This window comes from Schistocerca piceifrons, chromosome 2 (assembly GCF_021461385.2).
Source record: "Schistocerca piceifrons isolate TAMUIC-IGC-003096 chromosome 2, iqSchPice1.1, whole genome shotgun sequence".
Lineage (NCBI taxonomy): Eukaryota > Metazoa > Arthropoda > Insecta > Orthoptera > Acrididae > Schistocerca > Schistocerca piceifrons.
In genome coordinates, this window is record NC_060139.1 from 143,374,038 (window position 1) to 143,400,457 (window position 26,420).

General features: G+C 42.4%; 1 protein-coding gene across 1 annotated transcript in view; it reads left to right on the forward strand.

The window, feature by feature from the left end:
• Positions 1-26,420, forward strand: part of LOC124775201 (glutamate receptor 1-like) — a 129,457-nt gene that overhangs the window by 78,916 nt on the left and 24,121 nt on the right. Inside the window, exons 5-7 of the mRNA XM_047250040.1 lie at positions 2,392-2,603; positions 11,251-11,438; positions 21,679-21,959. Coding sequence (XP_047105996.1) covers positions 2,392-2,603; positions 11,251-11,438; positions 21,679-21,959 — 681 coding nt within the window. The remainder of the gene's footprint in view (positions 1-2,391; positions 2,604-11,250; positions 11,439-21,678; positions 21,960-26,420) is intronic.

A 26,420-nucleotide genomic window follows, 5' to 3' on the forward strand; every position in this document is an offset into this window, starting at 1 on the left:
ACTCAGTGCGTGCTCTGCCACGGCCGATTTCTCCACTTGCCCCAACCTACAATGTCGCTTAAGTTCTCTGATCCTGGTGTTGATTGATCGTCCAGTCATTCTGACATAAACTTTTCCTCATTTTCATGGTATACGGTATATTCCCGACATTACAAGTGGGTCCCTTTTCTCCTTTGCCGATATAAGACGCTCTTTGATCTTCCTCGTCAGTTTGAAAATTGTCTTTGCGCCATGCTTGCGCAATATACGGCCGATTCTGTCTGTCACTCTGGGAATGTATGGCAGAAAGGCCGTACCCGACATTTCCTTTTCTGATTCGTTACTTCGCCGAGTGTTTGGCTCTGTTACACTTCTAATATAATTTGTGGAGTATCCATTGCTCCTCAGAACACTTTCCAGGTGTTGCATTTCGCGTCTGAGGTGTTGCGGCTCACATATTCGTCCTGCTCACCAAAACTATTATAAGTTGTACCAAAACGATCGACCCGTAGTTTTGGTAGAGCACAACTGTAGTGATGAGGTGTTGATGTCCAACGCACTGTCGCATTTTTGTGGTTTCACGGCCACTCAACCACTTTCCATACATTCACACGACAATAGCACGGGAACAGCTAACCTGCTTAGCCGTTTCCTGGTTACTCGTTTCCACCTACCGATCCATAACTACCTGACCCTTATCAGAGTCACTTACGTCACTGTGTTTCCACATTTTCTGTCTGTATTGTCCCTAGAACGATAACCTGCTTTTCTCAGCTCCGCTTATAGACTTCTCTTACTGTGTCTCGTGCCTGCAGTGATGCTAGGTAGCATTCAGTCTAGTGGTGAGCAGTGGTCGTAATGTTTTGGGTCATCGGTGTACATCAACATACAAACTCATCCCTATCACGCATCTAAATTACGCATGGAGTTAGCTGTTAATGACAGCAAGAAATAAGAAAATATTATTTCAGTGCTGTTACGTAGGGAACTCATCGATCAATACACAGTGTTTTAAGACATAAAGGAATTAATGACATTAGCTGCCGTGGGCACTGATTAAAATCAATGTGGAAATTTGAAACTTTGCGCTGGACTTGTACTGAAGAACACGGTTTCCACTTATTATGCCGAAGCACTGACCGCCTTGCTGTCATGTTACAGTGGTCATCGCAACTGCACAAACTACCCTAGCACGACTCCCGTCAAACCCACGTTCTCAACTTATCCACACACTACCCATGTAATGCCCCTTGCTCATTGTTTTCATTACTTGTGTCATTTTGCCAATTCCCGGAAGAGTTTGAGTGTGGTATACATCTGCACCGAAGTGATCAACTGGTCGTCCTCCCCTTAAATATATAAATGTCGTTTCTAGGCCTTTGATCATGCAGCCATTATGAACCAAGACGCAGAGAAATTAATGACGTTAGCTACCAATAGGGGTTGGTTTAAATCAATGTGGAAAGTTGGAAATTTGTGCTGGACCGGGATTTGAACCTGGTTCTCCTACATACTAAGGTACATGCATTGACCCCTTCATAATCGGGATACAGTGATCATAGCAACAGCATGGATTACCCTACATTCCTCCTATCAGACCCGAATCCTCAACTTACCCACAGACAACATGTCCAAAAGAAATATATATATATTTGCATTGCAGATGCACACCACGCTCGAACTCGTATGGGAATCCGTGAAATGCTGCGAATATCGAGGACGACGGGAATGGGGACTACACCACAAGTGTGTGAAGTTGAGAGTTTTGGTCTGATGGAAGGGGTGCTCGGGTAGCCCAAGCAGTTGCAGTCACTATTGTGTCTGAATGACACAGTGGTTAGTGCATCTGCCTAGAAAGCGAGAGACGCAGGTTAGAGTACCGGTCCAGCACAAGTTATCAAATTTCCCTATTGATTAAAATCAATGCTTACTTGTACCTAATGATGTTAGTTCCTTTGTGTCTTGATTCATAGTGGTTGCAGGGTCAAAATGGTGTGTGTTCTTTCGGACATATCCAAAAGAACACACACCATATATAGACAGTGTTTCAATCCACGTTAACAGTTAGTTATGTAGATTAAGATGTATTTTGTGGGAATTTTGTGGGGATTATAACAGCTGGGATGGGTTTTTCTATCAAGGGCGCAGTGGACGTCTTATCTCTGTACAGATATTTCAGATTAATACACCACGATATTTGTTTGTTTCGTTTGTGTAGTGTGCATCTGTGGTTGTATGAGACCAGTCTTAATGTATTAAATGAAAGTGCCCCACAGCCAAGTTCTGCCTCCACAGGCCCATGGCTGCTGTTGCTCTAACGTTGCAGCAGGCTACGTACCCTAAAGTTATCTTCTTCTCTTGTTGTTCGTATTATAGATAAAAGTTATCAGAGTCTTTCTCTCTTGGTGACAGATATGAGCGACCGATAGACACCGTGTCTGACCTACACGAGAGTGGTCTGGAGTGGGCTGAAAGACATTTGGTGTACCTCTACTCAATCAGAGAACTCACAGATCAGATCTACGTGGACCTGATCCAGCGCTTCCGTGTGTTCTCATCGGATACCCTACACTCTAGGACCACCACACGAGATTTGGCCTTCGTCATAGAGAGACTTCCAGGAGGTAAGACATTCAGAATGTGATTTGCCATTTACACTAATCTTAGTGAAAAAACTCGCAGTTTTGAGTTAGTTGTTACTAAATTAATGTAATATTTACCACAGAAGGATTTTAACTGTTAAGGAATCATCAAAATTTGATTTTCAGTGAACGCGCTGAAGAATACCATTGTATACAGGGTGTTACAAAAAGGTACGGCCAAACTTTCAGGAAACATTCCTCACACACAAATAAAGAAAATATGTAACGTGGACATGTGTCCGGAAACGCTTATTTCCATGTTAGAGCTCATTTTAGTTTCGTCAGTATGTACTGTACTTCCTCGATTCACCGCCAGTTGGCCCAATTGAAGGAAGCTAATGTTGACTTCGGTGCTTGTGTTGACATGCGACTCATTGCTCTACAGTACTAGCATCAAGCACATCAGTATGTAGCATCAACAGGTTAGTGTTCATCACGAACGTGGTTTTGCAGTCAGTGCAATGTTTACAAATACGTAGTTGGCAGATGCCTGTTTGATGTATGGATTAGCACGGGGCAATAGCCGTGGCGCGGTACGCTTATATCGAGACAGATTTCCAGAACGAAGGTGTCCCGACAGGAAGACGTTCGAAGCAATTGATCGGCGTCTTAGGGAGCACGCAGCATTCCAGCCTATGACTCGCGACTGGGGAAGACCTAGAACGACGAGGACACCTGCAATGGACGAGGCAATTCTTCGTGCAGTTGACGATAACCCTAATGTCAGCGTCAGAGAAGTTGCTGCTGCACAAGGTAACGTTGACCACGTCACTGTATGGAGAGTGCTACGGGAGGACCAGTTGTTTCCGTACCATGTACAGCTTGTGCAGGCCCTATCAGCAGCTGATTGGCCTCCACAGGTACACTTCTGCGAATGGTTCATCGAACAATGTGTCAATTCTCATTTCAGTGCAAATGTTCTCTTTACGGATGAGGCTTCACTCCAACGTGATCAAATTGTAAATTTTCACAATCAACATGTGTGGGCTCACGAGAATCCGCACCGAATTGCGCAATCACGTCATCAACACAGATTTTCTGTGAACGTTTGGGCAGGCATTGTTCGTGATGTCTTGACTGGGCCCCATGTTCTTCCACCTACGCTCATTGGAGCACGTTATCATGATTTCATACGGGATACTCTACCTGTGCTGCTAGAACATGTGCCTTTACAAGTACGACACAACATGTGGTTCATGCACGATGGTGCTCCTGCACATTTCAGTCGAAGTGTTCGTACGCTTCTCAACAACAGATTCGGTGACCGAGGGATTGGTAGAGGCGGACCAATTCCATGGCCTCCACGCTCTCCTGACCTCAACCCTCTTGCTTTCATTTACGGGGGCATTTGAAAGCTCTTGTCTACGCAACCCCGGTACCAAATGTAGAGACTCTTCGTGCTCGTATTGTGGACGGCTGTGATACAATACCCCATTCTCCAGGGCTGCATCAGCGCATCAGGGATTCCATGCGACGGAGGGTGGATACATGTATCCTCGCTAAAGGAGGACATTTTGAACATTTCCTGTAACAAAGTGTTTGAAATCACGCTGGAACGTTCTGTTGCTGTGTGTTTTCATTCCATGATTAATGTGATTTGAAGAGAAGTAATAAAATGAGCTCTGACATGGAAAGTAAGCGTTTCCGGACACATGTCCACATAACATATTTTCTTTCTTTGTGTGTGAGGAATGTTTCCTGAAAGTTTGGCCTTACCTTTTTGTAACACCCTGTATAATTGAGTAACACAAGACGCTTGAGGAACTCGCCGGTAACATTGGCCAGACACACGTAAAACCGCGATATTTGTCATTAAAAGTGGGTAAGATGGTGTGTAGTCCCCCCAAGAAGTTTAGTTCAAGCTGTAATCGAAGGAGTATGCGTTTACCGATTTCATGGATGGAGTGAACTAAAATTTATTCGCTCTGTGAAACTAGAAGTCTGGAAATACTTTGAACTGCCGACATTCGGAGGCGATGGAAGCCTTAATCTTATACTTCATTCTACGTACGTGAATATTATGTGACACTAAAGTGTGCATCGTAAATCATAGATGTGAAGAGAGAGGAGGTGAGGAGGAGATGATGAACAGAGACAGAAAGACAGGGAGGAGGAAACGGACAGCAAGAGGGGAAGGGGGTGGGCAGGAAGAAGGGGTAGGTGAACGTGGAAAAGGAGAATAGGGAGAAGGAGGTTGTATTAAATACCGAGCATCACCAGGTTTGGCGGTTAGCAGTGAACTAAATTCTTTTACGTAAACATACGCATTAAGAATAATTTCATTTCATCACTTCTATAGATAATCCTGTTGGTCGTTCTTCAAAAAATGGTTCAAATGGCTCTGAGCACTATGGGACTTAACTACTGTGGTCATCAGTCCCCTAGAACTTAGAACTACTTAAACCTAACTAACCTAAGGACATCACACACATCCATGCCCGAGGCAGGATTCGAACCTGCGACCGTAGCAGGTCGTTCTTCCTCTAAAACGAAAATATTCTCCACAAGTAGTAATTTTGCAGGGTATACCCACTTTATTATCTCTGTTGCCAACATACATTCACACATTGAAGATAAACTCTTCTGGAATGTCATGAATCTGTTCATCTTTGTTACCGTGAAACATCTCTTTTAATGAATAGTGCCCATAGCTCTTATGGTATGCGTTTTTAGAGCCCTTTCTTACCAGGCAGTTTTTCTTGTGATGGTCCATACTACCACCTCTGAAAATTGGCTTCCTTGCAATATTATCAACAAGCTTACTGGTACGTGTATTCCACTGTCAGAGGCAATACAACGATTTTCACGTATAACTTTCGACTCGCTTGTTTCTGGACCGCAGTTCCTTACTTCAAATTGATATATTTCCCTTCCGCATTATCCCAGAAAGTCTTAACACCATCACGAAATCATCGTTAGACTCACGGAGGCTAGGTTCAGTTACTATACCTCAGATCGTATGATACTTAGTCAACTAGTTCTACTGCGACGAACTACCGCTGTCTCGTCTTGAAGTCACCAAACTGCAGAAACCATTGTAATGATCGTATTAATAACAGCGCTTGTGTCGTCTTAAATGTTACAAAAGTCTGTCTTTTGTGAGAAGGCGATTTACTTGGTGCGCAAACATCGCGTTAGCACCGTATGTTTAGGGAGATAAATATTGTACGTGAACATAAAACATGAAAATACCTAAACACTGTTCTATGTGTTGTAGCATTGTATCTTTAAGTATCTTCTGTTTCTGAAGCATAAACTGAGGCAAGATAGGAAGAATTATTTTAGACTTGTGTAAAAAACCATTGATGAAGTCCAAACCAGCTACTCAGTATTTTAGACATCAATGAAGGGACAAAAAGCTAAGGATCCTCCGATTGTCTACACTGCGATCGCTGCGTACGAAGCGCGTTCACTTTCAACATACCAAGAACCCCCACACAGCACGTGTACCTTACAAAATACCTCCACCATATCGGATCGTCTTTTGCCTGGTGTAGCGCAGCATATCGGCGTTACACGCTGAAAGTCTCTTGGAGAAATATTGAGACATGCTTCCTCTGTAGCCCCGCATGGTTGCGAAAGTGTTGCCGGTGCTGGATATCGTGCACAAAGTGACCGCGTCATTGTGTCCCATAAGTTGTTCACCAGCATTCATATCGGGCGATTTTGGTGGCCAAATAATTCGCTCGATTTGTCCAAATTGTTCTTCAAACCAGTCGCGAAAATTTGTAACCCAGGGACATGACGCATTGTCATCCATAAAAATACCGTCGTTGTTCAGTAATATGAACCCAATGAATAACTGCAGTGGTCTCAAGGCAGCCAATCAGTTACACTCGTCGGTCATCTGCTGCCACAGCCAATCAACGTCAAATTTCGCCGTACTGTCCTAACGGATAGGTTCGCCGTACGTCCGACATTGATTTCTGTGGTTATTTCAGGCAGTGTTGCTTGTCTGTTAGTACTGACATGGCCGCTGCTCTCGGTCGCTAAGTGAAGGTCGTCGGCCGCTGCGTTGCCATTGTGAGGAGTAATGCCTGAAATTTGATATTCTTGGCACACTCTTGACACTGTGGATCTTGGAGTATTGAATACACTAACGATTCACAAATTGGAGTGTCCCACGTGTCTAGTTGCACCAGCATTCCGTGTTCAAAGTCTGTTAGTTCCTGTCGTGTGGCTATAATCATGTCGGAAATCTTTTTACGTGAATCACCTCAGTACAAATGAACACACCGGCAGTGCACTGCCGATTTATACCTTGTATACACGATACTACCGCCATCTATATATGTCCTTGTCGCTATCCAATGAGTTTTGCCACCTCAATCGCTATCTGCAATTGTTAAATCATTGTAGGAAAATGTATCTTTACTTACGATAGTCAATAAGCAGTGATGTGTGTAACGAAAATTCGTTTTGGAAAAGCACCAAGTGCCGACTGCCGCGTATTTCATTTTGCACAAAACTACATCGACTCAAATTGTTAGGTTTTCGTCTTTTAATCCCAGCAGAGCTACAGTTTACTCAGAAAAACTTAAGAACACATCGTCTACATTATGTTGATGTAAATGACTGCTTTTAATGTAGGAATAATACTCCTCTAAAATACACCACACACCATTAAAATTACTACAACAAGAAGAAATGTAGATTATAAACGGGTATTCATAGGACAAATATATTATACTGGAACTGACATGTGATTACATTTTCACGCAATTCGGGTGCATAGATCCTGAGAAATCAGTACCCAGAACAACCACCTCGGGCCGTAATAACGGCCTTGATACTCCTGGGCATTGAGTCAACAAGAGCTTGGATGGCGTGTACTGGTACAGCTGACCATGCAGCTTCAACACGATACCACAGTTCATCGGGAGTAGTGACAGGCTTATCGTGATGAGCCAGTTGCTCGGCCACGTTTGACCAGACGTTTTCAACTGGTGAGAGATCTGGAGAATGTGCTGGCCAGGGCACCAGTCGAACATTTCCTGTATCCAGAAAGGCCCGTACAGGACCTACAACATGCATGCATTATCCTGCTGAAATGTAGGGTCTCGCAGGGATCACATAAAGGGTAGAGCCACGGGTCGTAACACATCTGAAATGTAAAGTCCACTGTTCAAAGTGCCGTCAATGCGAAGAAGAGGTGACCGAGACGTGTAACCAATGGCACCCCATACCATCACGCCGGATAATACGCCAGTATGGTTGTGACGAATACACTCTTCCAATGTGCGTTCACCGCTGTGTCGCCAAACACGGATGCGACCATCATAATGCTGTAAAAAGAACCTGGATTCATCCGAAAATATGACGTTTGGCCATTCGTGCACCCAGGTTCGTCGTTGAGTACACCATCGCTGGCGCTCCTGTCTGTGATGCAGCGTCAAGGGTAACCGCAGCCATGGTCTCCGAGCTGATAGTCCATGCTGCTGCAAACGTCGTCGAACTGTTCGTGCAGATGGTTTTTGTCTTGCAAACGTCCCCCTCTGTTGACTCAGGGATCGATACGTGTATGCACAATCCGTTACAGCCATGCGGATAAGATGCCTGTCATCTCGACTGCTAGTGATACGAGGCCGTTGGGATCTAGCACGGCGATCCGTATTATCCTCCTGAACCCACCGATTCCATATTCTGCCAACGTCATTGGATATCGACCAACATGAGCAGCAATGTCACGACACGATAAACCACAATCGCGATAGGCTACAATCCGATCTTTATCAAAGTCGGAAACGTGATGGTACATATTTCTGCTCCTTACACGAGGCATCACAACAACGTTTCAGGAGGCAATGCCGGTCAACTGCTGTTTATGTATGAGAAATCGGTTAGAAGCTTCCCTCATGTCAACAAGTTGTAGGTGTCGCCACCGGCGCCAGCCTCGTGTGAATGCTCTGAAAAGCTAATCATTTGCATATCACAGCATCTTCTTCCTGTCGGTTAAATTTCGCACGTCATCTTCGTGGTGTAGCAATGTTAATGGCCAGTGGTGTACATAATGTACGTATGTACGAGATATATCGAAATTAATGTAGCGAATACAAACGTCTATAACAATTTGTTGCGACACACTACGTACATAAGAACTACAGGGGACGAAAAAGGAAATTTGAAAACGTCGATCCTTGCGTAACCTTAGCGAATGGAAAGCCGGAACGAAACTGTACGATCCATGTTCTCCACTGAGCTAAGTGTTTAAACAAACATTTACTTGGACATGCTTGAGCAATAGCTCATGCCACAACTTTATACGGCTTGCACTGAGTCAGCATAATAGAGTACCCTCACAATAGTGTGGATGTTAGCACATGCTTAAATCAATGCCATCGAAAGTGTTGGTCGCAACGACTCTCTTTTGCGCTATTGACAACCCAAGAATCCAGACCTGGCATTCAACGATCTATTTTTATGGTGTTATGGAAAGTCCTTGAGTACGTTCCTCCTTTACGGAAAACGAATCTTTATCGGTCACTCTCATATATTTCATAATCTACCGCGTGAAATGAATTATCGCCTATATTTTCTCCTCGTGGCCAAGGGATGTGATATAGAACACGTCTAAAATAAGTAACGAAAACTTGAACGTTCTTTTCCGATACATTTAATTCCTCTCGATGTATCCTTACGCATACTTATAATCGCTTGCAGTCGTCATATTTATTTTGAATTAGCCTGTTTAAAAGTGATTAGTTTCCGTTATCTGCGTATTTGAATTTATATTCACAACAGTCCTGGCTAGGTGTAGTCAAAGATTTCTGTAAAATCTTACAGTAACTATAATAAATTCACTGTTGTGTTTGAGAGTAAGTGTCACAGCACTGATATTACCTATAACGGGAACGTTGCTTCAATTTTACGACTTTTCAGGTTTTGTAGAATGAAGGCTTTCACGACCGGGTGACATGGCTGTTGATATACTTTCCGGGATGTGAGGTCGTGGTCCAAGAACATTTCTGCTCCTTACGCTTCGTCCAGCGCAGTCCTGGACGAAACGTAAGGAGCAGAAAAGTTCTTGGACCTTTTCAGGTTTTGTTTATTAAAGCCGAGAAAAGTAAGCTAAAAATTATTTAAACAATCCCATCTTAAACTGCAGGGTGTTGTTCTTGGTATATGAAATAAAAAAAACGTAAATTCCGAGAAGAATAAACACACTACACTTAATTTTCTAAACATCTGCAATTGGCACAAATTAGGAATCTGGTTTCCTAATATGTACCAGTGTGTGCGAAAATTGTACTACCCTCATAAAAAAATGTTCAAAAGTGTGTGGAATATTATGGGACGTAACTGCTAAGGTCATCAGCCCCTAAGCTTACACACTACTCAACCTAAATTATCCTAAGGACAAACACATACACCCATGCCCGAGGGAGGACTCGAACCTCCGCCGGGACCAGCTGCCCAGTCTATGACTGCAGCGCCTTAGGCCGCTCGGCTAATCCCGCGCGGCTACTCACATAATCTATGCCCCTGAACTTGAAGATATGTACTAGTCTGAGTTTAAGGAAATGTTCCATATTTTTGTTCTGACATCGCTATTTGCTGCCCTTACAATATAGCTTTCTCCCTCCTGTCCTCACCCTTGAACGCTTTCCATCAATCCATATTTTGCTTTTCATGCATGTGATCATTTTTGTTTTTCCTATTCGGTTTTCCTCGCACAACTTGGCAATATGATTTCTCCTCTTTTCGAATCAGCTACAGTCGTGCCTATCCCGCAGAGTTTCCAAAATACTTTATTTTGGCAGGTGATCCAGTAATTCTATATTTAGTCTCCATTGCTTCAGTTAACTTTTTTATCATTTCCCTCGGTTTCGATTATAATTTTTAATTAATTAATTGATTTATCCCACTTTCTACCTGCCATGGATTCTTCTGCATCAAAATTATGTAGCAATCCGTTTCTTTCTCTAATGTCGAAAGCAAGTTTTCTTAAGTCTTTTTAAATGTTAGAATCTTCCAATTCATTTTCAGAATCGTTGGCAATCATCATTACTGGGGTCAAAAATTTTTATTTTCAGTATCCCTCTTAATCGATGGCATATGCACAGTTTATATGCGTGCACATTCACTTAATCAATGATCTCCATTTATATATACCGTTACAGCTAAAATCTATTCATCTTTGCTACAGTTTCCATAAATCGCTCTGTTGCCAAACTGTTATACAAAATAATTATTTAACTAATAACTTAGAATTAAGAAAATTAACACGCAAACTAGGAACAAGTACAATACAAGAAAATCTCACTGCTCACCGCCTTGGCAAATGTTTGGACGTGAAATCGCATGGGCCATATGACAGCTCTGACACTGTACAACACACCATTTCCCCACGTTACATATAGTAATACATGTATAACGTAAACAATCGTTTTGCTGCTTTTTTTACATAGTACAAGTGTGCTTTAATCACGTAAACTATATTTAATTAAATGTGAAATAATTTGCCGTACAAGTTTGGATCGTACACTGTGCGTGTTCCAGTGCATAAACCGATCGCGTGGACTCCAGTATTATACTCCTTCCCTTTCTCTAATATCTTATTTCACCTGATTTCTCTAGCTGGATAGAGAGCTTAGCAGTAATGTTAACATTTTCACATCCATCTCCACAGGTTATTTCACGATCGGTGACTACATCGACGAGGAGGCAGCTAGTAGGTGGCTACGACCAATGCGTGAGGACATCTATTGGGAGTATGTGGTCTTTGCAGTCCCCAAAGGATGGGCGTATCTTCAGAGACTTGACAACATGATCGACAGACTCCTCCAGGCTGGAATAATGTATACCTGGGAAGGACAGGTTTGTTTCCATTTCGACTTGTTGGCACGTACAGAGTTCTCTAACGGATAATAAGCTATAAGTGGCATTTTGTTGTAATTTTTTTTTATTCATCAAATTTCTCCTGTGCAATTCTCTTCATCTAACATTACTACTTCGACTCCACATCCTCAATTACTTGTTTGACGTATACCGAGCCATCTTATTTCCTACAGTTCTTACCCACTACAGCTCCCTGTAGTACCGTGAAAGTTATTCCCTAATGTCTTAAAACATGTCCTATTAACTTTACCCTTGCCATTGTTTTCCCCATTTACTTTCTTCATCGATTATACGAAGATTATCCTCGTTCCGTACCAACCCAACTAATTTCAACCCCGTTCGGTATCACCACATCTTAAATGCTTCTATTCTCTTCTTTTCCGTTTTCCTCACTACCATACAACACCATACTACAAACGAACATTATCAGAAATTACTTTCTCAGATTAAGGCCGATGTTAGAAGACTTCTCTTGGTTAGAAATGCGTTCTATGGCTGTTTTCATCTGCTTTTTTATGCCGTCACTACGTCGTCCTCCGTGGTTATTTTGCTACCAAGGTAATAGAAGTCTGTATCTTCATCTTCGTCGTTCTCATTTTTGATATTAAGTTATCGGCAATCTCATTTCTGCCACTCCTCATTACTTTCGTCTTTCTTTGGTTTACTTCCAATCTAATTCTGTACTAACTAGGCTGTTTACTCCATTCAGCACGTCCTGTAGTTATTCTTTACCTACCACGAGGATAGTGATGTCGTCAGCGAATCCCTTCATTGATACCTTCCGATCGTAATTTTAATTCAACTCCAGAAACTTTTTACGTAGGGTGAGTTGAACAGTAGGAGCCGAAGACTGCACGTTTTTGGTTTCTTTTTGGTTTCTTTTTTTTTTTTAAGGTGTCGGTCTGCTAACTAGTTTGATGCTTCTCACACCGAGTTCCTCTCCTGTGCAAACCTTTCCATCTCAAGGAGCAGTTGCTAACTACCTCCTCAACAGTTTCCTGTATGCATTCCAAACTCTTTCTTCTATACACTTTTTATCCTCTGTCTTACAACCGTTTTCATCCGAGAACCCTCATCTTGGTCTTCCATTCCTATTGTTCCGTCCTGATTCATATTTTGTATATTATCCGTCTTTCCCTGAAGGTTGATCCCACCTTTGTCAGAAATTCGTTCTCCTGGCACGAAATTTGTTGTAGTATTGTAAAATGTGTCTGTGAACTGAGGAAGAGTTATGCCATCACAGAAACTTTACTTCTAACACATCATCTCTTTAAAATGAAACAGCGACTGTCACAAGACGACATTTGTGTCAAGGGAAGCCTCCATCTCCGTCCCAACAGACTAAAGTTAAGCTTTTCCATACGGCAGTATTTAATATGCGTCTGATAAAACAGAAATTTAAATACAGAAAAAAAACAGCCAAACGCAGAGTTTTGCCGTTAAGCATGCTTGACTTTCATACAGTCTAGAGGTATGAACGTAATTTCACAAAGAGCTTTCTGAAATTCTCGGTCGGTAGTGATTCTGATATACACATATTTCGTCTCCTCTTCCCGATAGTTTCACTAATATTGTTGCCCACGTAGCAAACATGGTTCCTGCTACTGTCACAAATCGAATGTCCAGTGAGACAAGTAGTTCAATAAATAAGACAGAAAACAGCTTTCATTCGGTGACAGAAATTCGTAGAACCAAGCTGATGGACGGCGTGTTGTAAGCTGAGAATTCACTTCAGTATTTTTCAGATGCGAGCTCAATGCAGTGACTTTGCTTGTAATCTCTTTCAAGACATTTCATATTCTGTGGCCCCAAACATTACGCAGTTACACCTGAACATCACTCAGCACACTTCCGTGTTGTATGGCATACGGTAAGTCGAGGAGATGGCATAATATATGAAATACTGTAAATTATTACGAAAAGAGATATATTGCCATCGTGGCCGCATCAAAATGTAAAGTGCTCAAGAAGTTTGAAAGTAATTATTGGATTCTCTTATGATAATACAAATTTATCAATCATTTCCAGTTGCAAATATCGTACCGTTCCTTTCAACTTTATTGTCTCATGACGATGGTACCTTAAACATACAGCTGTGTGGCAAGTCTGGGAAAGAATGAGACTGAAATGCTTTCATTACAGTAATTTAGTGACTGACACGAAGGGTGCTTTGGGCCTTAGCACTGACATTACAGTTCTCGCCATGTAGTTGTTATTATTATTACTAGCATCAAATGATATAGTTGGATATGTTCTCCACATTATATAGCTAAGCGTTTTGGGATCACACAAACCCGTTCCCAGAATCTCCCTTATTTTAGTTATATATCCCTCAGCCACCGTATCATGTAAAATAAAATACAGTCGACTGTTTGCTGTACTTTATACCAATCGTCTAACTTCACACAACGAATTGTCACTCATTCATGATTCATGGCCGCCTAAAGACAACCATTGACCATTTTCAAGCTGTTTCACAGGGCGTACACAATCTCACATTATACAGAAAGGAGAACATTGAAACGATTTCCAGTTTTGGTTTGAGACTTGTGAATACTACAGGCTATGACAAGATCTCGAAAAAAAACATGATCCACTAAGTGTAGGATTTTTTCTTTTATTCCAGTGTATGATATCAAAAAATTATCTTCAGATCTGTTTAAAGCATGTCTTGATACAATAAAACCAAAGTGACAGCGTCAAGATGAGTTGGTTTTTTCGGGGGAAGGGGACGAAAGAGCTAAGTCATGGGTCTCATCGGATTAGGGCCGGATGGGGCGGAAGTTGGCCGTGCCATTTCAAGGGAACCATCCCGGCATTTGCCTGAAGCGATTTAGGGAAGTTATGAAAAACCTATATCAGGATGGGACGCAGGTTTGAACCGTCGTTCTCTCGAATGCGAGTTCAGCGTGCTAACCACTGCGCTACGTCGCTCGGTAGCAGTGTCGAGAGATTCAATTTGTTTGGAATGAAAGAAACTAAATTTACCTGTACGCACGTCCTGTTCCTTTAGCTTGAACATTTATAGCTGTGATTTATGCTTGTATATCATACTCTTAGCCATTGTGGTAGTAAGTGGTTACTCATCAACTAAGCTGTCCCTACCTCTGTTTAGCCCTGTTCGCCAACGCTGACTACTTTCGCACTCTGAGTCAAATGTGACAATCGTGTGTCTTCATAGTGGAACGTTTCTTCCATCTCGTTCGTGAAGTTTCCTTGACGTTGTGCTAAGACCCAGACGAGGCTGCTCCCAGAATCCACTTACTCTCAGCAATTTGCAGAGTACGTCCTATTGCTCGGGAGGGTAACTACGATACTCAGACCTGGGTAATTTTTTTAGACTTCTATACTATTAAAACCAGTGTAAATAATGGGCATCGCCCTCTCTTTGAGCACCAAAACAGGGTTAAATTTATCACTCCTGTATGCCACTAATAAATGCCATGTAGCAGTTCTACTACTTTCAGAGAGATTCCAAAATTTGAACAGTGGACTGAAAAATGTACGCTGTCAACAGTTTATGCAGCAGCTCCGTCTAGGTTCTAGCAACTTCTGCCGAATATCTTCAACTAAACAGATGGGTAACGGTTAAAAGTAAGTAAACAAGAGTCGCACGGAAACAACACACTCTACGATTCCACAGTCAGTGACTTCAATTAAACCTCACCCAGCTCGACCCTTTTACTGTACACAACCTCTCTCTAGTGACAGCTCTAAGCTGTGTCATGAACCGTCTTCCTACCGAGCACTTCCTCGATCACTAAACTGCAACACGCTTAAGAAAACAGAAGATGACTGATTACTATTCCATATCCAAGCACGAGAACATATTTTTGATTCTTATAGTCTTTCCGTGTTTGAAATTTAACTTGGTTGATGAGGTTGGGTCACCAACTTCAGACCTAAGGGAAGTTAAGTGCACCAGACGGCCCACAATTCATAAGGGCTGCTGGCCACTCTCAGATTTCAGGGGCCCCGAGTTTCTCAACAAAATTGTTATAACATCCCATCCTTTCGAACATAGGGGCAGAATGCCGGCATTTTAATTCGTCACTCGATGATCTAACGGACAGCACTCCGCTGCAAAGTTCTACTTCTTGGTGATACTATTCAAATGGTTATTTCCAACAAAGCTGGAAAGCATCTCCCGTAATGGGAAAGTCACTAGCTCTTAAAATAACATCGTATGCCCCAATCACGACCGTTTAGAACGATTATGGAAAGACTATAGCATCCACATTACCCAGAAATGATAGGTTGCAATAGGCGGCCACATTTCATCCACGTTAACTTAGCCACACACATTACTGACTGAAGTATGAAAATACGGCCTTTTAAATTGGCCAGGAAGGAAAATGACAGAGGGCTAGGCCAATGGGGATCGGGCACAGTTCATTCACTGATACAACATACAAATTTATTTAGCACAGACTGAATTACATGAAACCGTTTAAGAATGTAATTAAACAACAATGAATTTGAATACTGAACAATAATCAGTGATGGCAGCAAACAATGAATCTGAATACTGAACAATAATCAGTGATGGCAGCAAATGTCAATTATAAGTCCCACATAATCACTGTTTGCCATACCATAAGGTAAAAGACTGATACAAATTCAAGCCAGGTTTAAACGGCCATAAAAATTACCAAAACTTCATGATCAGAAGGCACCAATAAGAAATTTAATGGAATTGAACCGGCCACGTAATAGGCTGCTGCCAAAAAGTTCTCATGTCAAAATACAAAATCACCAAAGGAGAACCAAAGATTTAAAACCTCGTAAAACAGACATGATAGCAAGGCTTGCATGGTTCCACAAAAATATTCAAATAATTAAAATTTTCATTAAATAAGGATGACCGTTGAGTTCTCAACCACTAGTAGAATGTTTAAATAACGCAAAGAAGCAATAAGGTTACAAAATTAGAATAGAATGACTCAGAATTGCTCTAAAGTTTCAACTTAACTAGATACAGTATCATTAAAGGCTACAGCTGCGCTTAGAAGCAACAGAACAGCAGAGTACTGCGCTAGATTTCGCTGACCGAGGCTCTCGCACAGAATCACATAAACTGGCAGCTGTGTAAGCCGATTGGGTGCAGAATGAGTGAGTCTCAACAAGGAACGGTAAAGAGCACTGATGCCAAAAGACAAGCAGTCTTAACAAGTTTCCTGCAGCACAGGTAAATTCCAATAAATGCAAGCTCATGTCACAGCCAAGATTATAATAAATAATGATTACGCTAGCCATAAGTAATGTAGTTTTTTAAGGAGCGATTTTCGAAACCGACTAGTCTGCTAAGAAGCTAGCAGAAATTTTGAGACACCACTTACAATTGGCATAAGGAAATTTCAGAATTAAATCCTTACACCAAATCTTGCTGGAACAAATGATTAACCACACCCCGGGACAATTTCCTAAAATTCTACGATTCCTTGGCACGTACACAGTCCACACCAAGATCAGAACGGACGTTGTTTCCAAAAAATTTCCATCTGAACAACTTAAAAAAGGCAATCGCACTATATGCACAACCTGAAGCAGAATAAGCAGTACATTACCCTCAATGAATAAGACAAAGTGGAGTCAAATCCAAAAAGACGGTTAATTTTTTTCCAAACGACAACTACAAATTGAGTAGAGCATTTCTTCTTAATATTTATATTAAAAATAGATCACACTGTACTTAACACTGACCCTGATAACATTCGGGAAACACGAAAATCCACTTCCATAGCAGGAATAGACAATCTGTGTTAACATTAAAATCGACCACTGCGCGCAGGAATTAATATCAACTGATAGTTATTTGCCTCGACGAAAGCGAAAATTAATAACAGGCTGGTAGAAGCACATGAACACACATAAATACCACACTGCCAACAAACTTCACGACAGACTCCCTTGTAAAAGCGGACACTAACATTAATCCAAATTAAAACCACCAGATAAAATTTCCATCAAGATGCAATGTACAAATACACTGTATGATCAAAAGTATCTAGACACCTGGCTGAAAAATTACTTAAAAGTTCGTGGCATCGGTAATGCTGGAGTTAATATGGTGTTGGCCCACCCTTAAGCTTGATGACAGCTTCCACTCTCGCAGACATACGTTCAATCCGGTTTCTGGAAGTTTTCTTGGGGAATGGCAGCCCATTCTTCACGGAATGCTGCAATGAAGAGAGGTATCGATGTCGATCGGTGAGGCCTGGCACGAAGTCGACGTTCCAAAACATCCCAAAGATGTTCTACAGGATTCTGCTCAGGACTCTGGGCCAGCCAGTCTATTACAGGGATGTTATAATCGTGTAACCACCCCGCCACCGTCCATCCATTATGAACAGGTACTCTATCGTGTTGAAAGATGCAATCGCCATCCCCGAATTGCTCTTCAACAAAAGGTGGCTGTGTTGTGATAGTACCACCAAACGTAGCAAGTGGTGCAAAGCCCTCCATGAAAAACATGACCACACCATAACACCACCGCCTCCGAATTTTACTGTTGGTACTACACACGTTGGCAGATGACATTCACCGGGCATTCGCCATACCCACACCCTGCCATCGGTCGCCACATTGTGTACTGTGATTCGTCACTCCACACAACGTTTCTCCACTGTTCAATCGTCCAATGATTTCGCTCCTTACACCAAGCGTGGCGTCGTTTGGCATTTACTGGCGTCATGTGTGGCTTACGGGCAACCGTTCGACCATGAAATCAGAGTTTTCTCACCTCCCGCCTAACTGTCAAAGTTCTTGCAGTGGATCCTGATGCACTTTGGAATTCTTGTGTGATGGTCTGCGTAGACGTCTCCCTATTACACTGTAACCTCCCCACAGACAACTGATATGTATAATAACCTCCCAACAGTAAAAATATAATATGTATAATTCACATTCAGCGTAACCTCCCAACAGTTAAGTTCCGTAACCTGTTGTTGTTGTGGTCTTCAGTCCTGAGACTGGTTTGATGTAGCTCTCCATGCTACTCTATCCTGTGCAAGCTCCTTCATCTCCCAGAACCTACTACAGCCTACATCCTTCTGAATCTGCTTAGTGTATTCATAACTTGGTCTCCCTCTATGACTTTTACCCTCCACGCTGCCCTCCAGTGCTAAATTTGTGATCCCTTGATGCCTCAAAACATGTCCTACCAACCGATCCCTTCTTCTAGTCAAGTTGTGCCACAAACTTCTCTTCTCCCCAATCCTATTCAGTACCTCCTCTTAGTTACGTGATCTACCCACCTTATCTTCAGCATTCATCTGTAGCACCACATTTCGAAAGCTTCTATTCTCTTCTTGTCCAAACTAGTTATCGTCCATGTTTCACTTCCATACATGGCTACACTCCATACAAATACTTTCAGAAACGACTTCCTGAACTTAAATCTATACTCGATGTTAACAAATTTCTCTTCTTGAGAAACGCTTTCCTTGCCATTGCCAGTCTACATTTTATATCCTCTCTACCTCGACCATCATCAGTTATTTTACTCCCTAAATAGCAAAACTCCTTTACTACTTTAAGTGTCTCATTTCCTAATCTAATTCCCTCAGCATCACCCGACTTAATTTGACTACATTCCATTATCCTCGTTTTGCTTTTGTTGATGTTCATCTTATATCCTCCTTTCAAGACACTGTCCATTCCGTTCAACTGCTCTTCCAAGTCCTTTGCTGTATCTGACAGAATTACAATGCCATCGGCGAACCTCAAAGTTTTTACTTCTTGTCCATGAATTTTAATACCTACTCCGAATTTTTCTTTTGTTTCCTTTACTGCTTGCTCAATATACAGATTGAATAACATCGGGGAGAGGCTACAACCCTGTCCCACTCCTTTCCCAACCACTGCTTCCCTTTCATGCCCCTCGACTCTTATAACTGCCATCTGGTTTCTGTACAAATTGTAAATATCCTTTCGCTCCCTGTATTTTACCCCTGCCATCTTCAGAATTTGAAAGAGAGTATTCCAGTTAACATTGTCAAAACTTTCTCTATGTCTACAAATGCTAGAAACGTAGGTTTGCCTTTTCTTAATCTTTCTTCTAAGATAAGTCGTAAGGTCAGTATTGCCTCACGTGTTCCAACATTTCTACGGAATCCAAACTGATCTTCCCCGAGGTCGGCTTCTACCAGTTTTTCCATTCGTCTGTAAAGAATTCGCGTTAGTATTTTGCAGCTGTGTCTTATTAAACTGATAGTTCGGTAATTTTCACATCTGTCAACACCTGCTTTCTTTGGGATTGGAATTATTAAATTCTTCTTGAATTATTATATTCCGTAATCTGCCAATAATAAAATGTGACTAATCTCTGAAAAAAAATTGTGGCTCACTTATAACCTTTCAATAACTGACTGTGAATTTAAACTGGTAAATTTCGGACGTCAGCAGTGCTGCGTCATGGCCCTGAAAAATCATTCTGAATAAATTGAAAAGTCATACCTGAATAAGGTCGCCGGATAACGCTTCTATATCTGCTCCTATAGGAAATTTTTCTGGCACAGCCCAGTGCAATGCTGGCCGATGTATTTATCATGTATAGAAGAAACAACTGATTTTTCTTTACAATAATCGGTATGACCATGGACTGGAAAAATTATAAATTCTTTAAATTGAAATGAATGATTGTCAACAGTTAATTTTTATAGGAGAGATTACTATTAAGAGATTTTTAAAAAACATTTACATGGGACCTGATATATCAATACTACATATGCGCGAGGCTGCTTTTACCTTATACTGCAACGCTCAGGCACCGCCATTGGTCCCAAGACTGGCCCAACCAACTCGATACACCAGACTGCTAGCTACTACTTACTCCTACTGCTACATAGTTCCTACTGCATACAACACTGCTCTCTGGTCTGAGATTCTCTTATACATTACATATCGCAGGCAGTGCGTGAGCAATCCATCGAAATTGCATCTGCTCGAGTGCGCTAGCAACAAATTTCTTAGTCATGGACCTCTTACAACACACTACGACCATGTTCAACAGTCGGCGGTCTCTGTCAGTCAACAGACGAGGCCGGCCTGTATGCTTTTATGCTGTACATGTCCCTTCACGCTTTCACCTCACTATCACATCAGAAACAGTGGACCTAGGGATGTTGAGAAGTGTGGGAATCTCGCGTACAGACGTATGACACCAGTGACACCCAATCACCTGACCACGTTTGAAGTCCGTGAGTTCCGCGGAGTGCCCCATTCAGCCCTCTCACGATGTCTAATGGCTACTGAGGTCGCTGATATCGAGTACCTGGCAGTAGGTGGCAGCATAATGTACCTAATATAAAAACTGTATGTTTTTGGGTCCGGATGCTTTTGATCATACGGTGTGTATAGTTAAAATATTTAAGAGACCTCTTTAATACGAATTATTGCTCATATAATTCAGCCTGCAAATTCCATTGGGGCGCGGACTTCAGTACCAATAAACAGAATCAGAGCATGAAATTCCGGTAAACACACCTGCGACACCCGGCAGGTTTCTAATAATCTACTCCTGTGGTTCGTCGGCACTACTAGCCAAACACAGGTCAACGTGACCCCTGTACATCCTTCCCAAGTTACGCCAGATGAGTGGCGACAAAAGGCCTCCTTTCCGCTTCGTTGCTCCACTGGTACCACCTTCATCAGGCTGTCATGCTGCCCTTGCGTGTCCAGCAAGGCGGCCCTCAAGCCACGCCAGAGGTAGCTGCGCTCGCTGGGCAACATCTTAGAGCCAAAAATAAGGAAGGGCGTCTCGATATCGATACACTACGACAAACAGCCTCGGCTCACTGACCACACAAACGCAAGTCGTGTGCAGTGCATCGAGAACTTCTTTCTTGACGCCCGTTGGATGCAGTTGGGATAGATGGGCTCGGTATTAACACATAAGTTAAAACTGGCTTAGCCGTGCAGCCTTGGGCAGCCACGGTTCGCGCCACGCCCCCCCCCCCCCCCCCCCCTCGTCAGAGGTTTGAGTCCTCCCTCGGGTATGGTAGTGTGTGTTGTCCTTAGCGTAAGTTAGTTTATGTTAGGTAGTTTTTAACCCTAGCTACCGATGACCTCAGCAGTTACGTCCCATAGGAACTTACCACAAATTTCCAAAACCGGCTTAAACGTTTTACCTCATGATGCATCTACAAAGCCAGTTGCGTTTTGTCGACAATAGCTCGGGAATCCCACGCTCACATATGCTGTGTACGTTTCTTTGCAGGTGGCTCGCAAGTGGTTGGTGCCGAGAGTGCAGCTGGCCGCACAGATAGGGATGCGCTCTTACGCCCAGTCTCCGGACGGCCCCATCAAGCTGCAGCTGACCCACGTGCAGGGAGAGTTCGCTCTGTTGATCCTCGGACTCTTCTTGTCGCTGGTTGTCCTCCTGGTAGAAATCGCCATTCACCGCAAAACCGCCGTCGTCGCACGGCTGAAGGGCTTTACCACGACGAAAGTAAAGCAGAGGGCGCACCCCACAGAAGACCCGGTCAATAAAGGAGCTCCGTCAGTTCGTCTATTATACAGTCGACGCCGACGAGCAAGATGGGTCACAGATATTAAATGTTAATAAGAGAAAGTGATCCTGTTCATCAGAAGTTCTTGTCTGGAGATCGTATGTACAGGGGTGTTACAGAAAGGTACGGCCAAACTTTCAGGAAACATTCCTCACACACAAAGACAGAAAATATATTATGTGGACATGTGTCCGGAAACGCTTACTTTCCATGTTAGAGCTCATTTTATTACTTCTCTTCAAATCACATTAATGATGGTATGGAAACACACAGCAACAGAACGTACCAGCGTGACTTCAAACACTTTGTTACAAGAAATGTTCAAACTGTCCTCCGTTAGCGAGGATACATGCATCCACCCTCCGTCGCATAGAATCCCTGATGCGCTGATGCAGCCCTGGAGAATGGTGTATTGTATCACAGCCGTCCACAATACGAGCACGAAGAGTCTCTACACTTGGTACCGGGGTTGCGTAGACAAGAGCTTTCAAATGCCCCCATAAATGAAAGTCAAGAGGCTTGAGGTCAGGAGAGCGTGGAGGCCATGGAATTGGTCCGCCTCTACCAATCCATCGGTCACCGAATCTGTTGTTGAGAAGCGTACGAACACTTCGACTGAAATGTGCAGGAGCTCCATCGTGCATGAACCACATGTTGTGTCGTACTTGTAAAGGCACATGTCCTAGCAGCACAGGTAGAGTATCCCGTATGAAATCATGATAACGTGCTCCATTGAGCATAGGTGGAAGAACGAACCTAAAATGAGCTCTAACATGGAAATTAAGCGTTTCCGGACAAATGTCCACATAAAATCTTTTCTTTATATGTGTGTGAGGAATTTTTCCTGAAAGTTTGGCCGTACCTTTTTGTAACACCCTCTATTGACATGCCTAACGTATTTTTGCAATTGATGTGGTGTCCGTCGGTGCACTACATTCAAAATCATTTTTTATATTGGCTCACTTATCACGACAGAAATATCACTGCTTTAGTTGCAGCGCCGATGAAATTTTTCTGATTGGATGATACAGCGTTAAATTCTGCAATAAACAGAAATTACGTATTAGTTATTAATCTTATTGTCTAAAGACGGCTACTTCGGTATACGAAGATTCTAATGACTGACACACACACACACACACACACACACACATATACATACACACACATACACACACGCTCTACGTGATTTACTTCCCTTTCTTTCCTTCGTAGATCGTACATGGTTAGTTTCCAAAGCTGGTATTGGTAAAGAATCTTAACGAGAGTTTTCTTTGTTCGTAACTGTTGTAATCTGTTAGCGAAAACAAATGTTTTGACGTAGAAAATTCAACCTAGTTCGCCTCCTTCCCTGACTGCATGGAATAACAGAGGAATGTGGTTCTTAGTCGCCGTTTGTCACTCATATACCGCAGTGCCTTTATCTGTCATTAGCTGGCTGATTGTGACGCTGTTCAGAAACAAAGCATATTGCAACAGCATTCTGTGATTCAGTGACGCCGTAACATTGTTCCATACTCCTCATTCACACTGGTTTTATTAAGAGAGACTAACATTGGGTATAAACTGACAATAATGGAAAAGAAGAAAGGATCAGAGTTTGGGGGGGGGGGGGGAGGGGGCATGAATTAAGTGCTGTGTTGTACGTGTATATTTTGCCATTGGTGGTACTGGTAAATGGTCTCGTAAACTGACATAAGGCTAGTAGAGCGGTGTGCTGACCACATTCCCCTTCATATCCGCATCCAGTGACGCCTGTGGGCTGAGGATGACACGGTGGCCGGTCCTTACCGTTGTGCCTTCCAAGGCATGTTCGGACGGTGTAGTACTGGTAAACAGCTTACGAAACACGTAAACAATCCGAACGGAGATGTTCATTTGTCTAGTGGGTTGCTTTATAAATTATAAAAGTTTTATTTCCATTATAAAACAGTTATGACGGAAACAGTCACAAATCTGTCTCCATATAAATACGAAAGTAATATGTAACGGACCTCTTCGGGTTCGAGTCCAGCCGCTGGCAAGGGTGATGGTTTTAATTATACTGTTATTGTGTATCCTCAAAAGTTTCACGAGTAACCACGTAATATGCTGTCTTATGTGGCACATGTATTTGAAAAGTGTAAGTTTTAGCATTCAGCTGATTTGTTTCTACATAAACGTTTAAATAATAATTTTGTAAACAAAATATGAATAATTCTCTACGTTAGGCCTGTAAGTAATTATACGTTTCAGTGTGTAAATTTAATTACACTGGATTTTCAAATAAAAATGGCCTTATTACAGCAATGTAAGAACGTTCTGTTGATCATCCTTGACTAATTATTCTCCAAACATTGTAAACTTAAAAATTTGTAACTGTGTATGCGTTTATAATAATTTAGTGCAATGTCGATGCGGCCCACCAAGATTTCCTCACCTGTGTCAACCTTTTCATCTCAGAGTAGCACTTGCAACCTCCGTCTTCAATTATTTGCTTGATGTATTCCAGTCTCTGCCTTACATTACAGTTTTTAACCTCTGTATCTCCCGATATAACCATGGAAGTTATCCACCGGTGCCTTTACAGTTGTCCTATCATCTAGGACCCTCAAAACATATTTTTACGAATTTTAACAATATTAGACGGTCAGCTTCTCGTACTAATTCAAGAGATACGTCCAAATTATTAATAAATTCTTTAAAAGCAGATTTTGTACCATCTAAAGTCTGGGGGGAATGTATTTAAGGTCATCACTGATACCAGTAATAGGTACTACTGCTCCAGCATCGGCAACTGCACTACTCACAGAGTAGTATTCTTCATCAAAGAGCTCTATAAAATAAATACAAAATGGGTGTTCGGTCAAACACTTGGTCATGCAAAACAACATACATAATTGGACTGCCATGGGCCAAGCTGGGTAGTATTGGATGGGTAACCCCTTAAAGTTCTTATTAAAATTGCATATGTTCTCTTACGTTAAACCACATGCCTTCTTTTCTGCCGCAGAACGTACAGTCATAATGTGTAATCTACGCATCACCGATGATTAGGACAACTCCTTATTTGTTAGGTTGCATAGCGTCAGCTGTGCAAACCGCATGAATGGACTCGGACGTCAACCAAAAAACAAAATAATTTTGCATACCCTTAACCTCTCACATGCAAACTGGCTTCATTTACTAAGTTTCATAGCGTGAACAGTGCGAGCCGTGCAAACGAACTCGAATGTCAACAATATAAAAAGAAATTTTGCTTGTACGTAACATTGTACACTCGAATTATTTTAACCTACTCTTAAATTGTAACAATTGAAATAACCCAGACGTTCTGCAGTCCACCTTTCATGGACTACTTTGAAAAGAAAAAAAAATACTAGTGCAAATACTAGTGCATGTTTGGTTTTCACCGTTTACGCTAGAGTCACTACATTGAACACCGCGCATGGTGAGACGATGAAACATGGATCCATCGCACAGAATTACAATTTAGTATGTACAACAAACAAACAAGAAATGACGTACGTGGAAACGGCAATGCGCTTCCGTGAGCTGCATGATAATCCCGCCTTAGGGGAAGCATCATGCTGTCGAATGGGGGCGGTTCCTCTCAGATGCACTTGTCATATCTCTCCACATTCACACCAGGTGTCCCACACGCCAGGCACACACAAAAATGACTATCTAAGCGCAATAAATACATACTAATTACTACAACAGAAAATCCATTTACAAAACCCAAAGTGTTGTCAACAGTCATCTACAGTTTTCGAAGTCGTGTCGACTACTCTCAGGCTGCTGGTCGTTAAATATCCCCCAACCTCAAAGTCGCCACATAAATTGCGTAAGCATTCGGTGGTGCTACCTGTCGCACCGAGTATGAGCCCTCGGGTGGAAAAACTTCCTTTTCTTTTTCTCTTCGGCATCACACAGCCTATGCAGTCTTACGAGGACTCCGTTCCCGATGTCATAAGCCTTCTTCCTTTTTTCTCTTCCCCCTATTCCATTCTTTTCGTCGCCTTCTCCATCACGAACTCTCGAGCCCGATTGACGTGTTGCTGGTGTGTTTCTGTCTCTCCTCCCGTCGGAGGTTTGACGATCCTGTCAGCCACCGATTTCTCAAGTTTCTGGAACCGTAGGTCTATTGGTCTGTATCCCGTACTGCAATTAACGGCTCCACTAAAGTACCACTCTGTCTTCCGAAGGCACTGGACACTGTGTCTGTCATAGACCAATATCGTATAGAACACTCCCAGCTGACGCATGTATCGTTCTGCGGGATTGGACTGAGGGTTTCTAATTAAGGAGTATGTCATTTTGATCCCTTGATTTTCTAATTCTGCCTTCAGTCCCGGAAATGTGATTCTAGCAAGACCTGGGAGCATTCTCTTGGTCCTACCACACATGCGCACATAACCTTCCGTCAAAATTCTTACACAGCATTTCATTGTGGTGCGGTTTGTGGCGT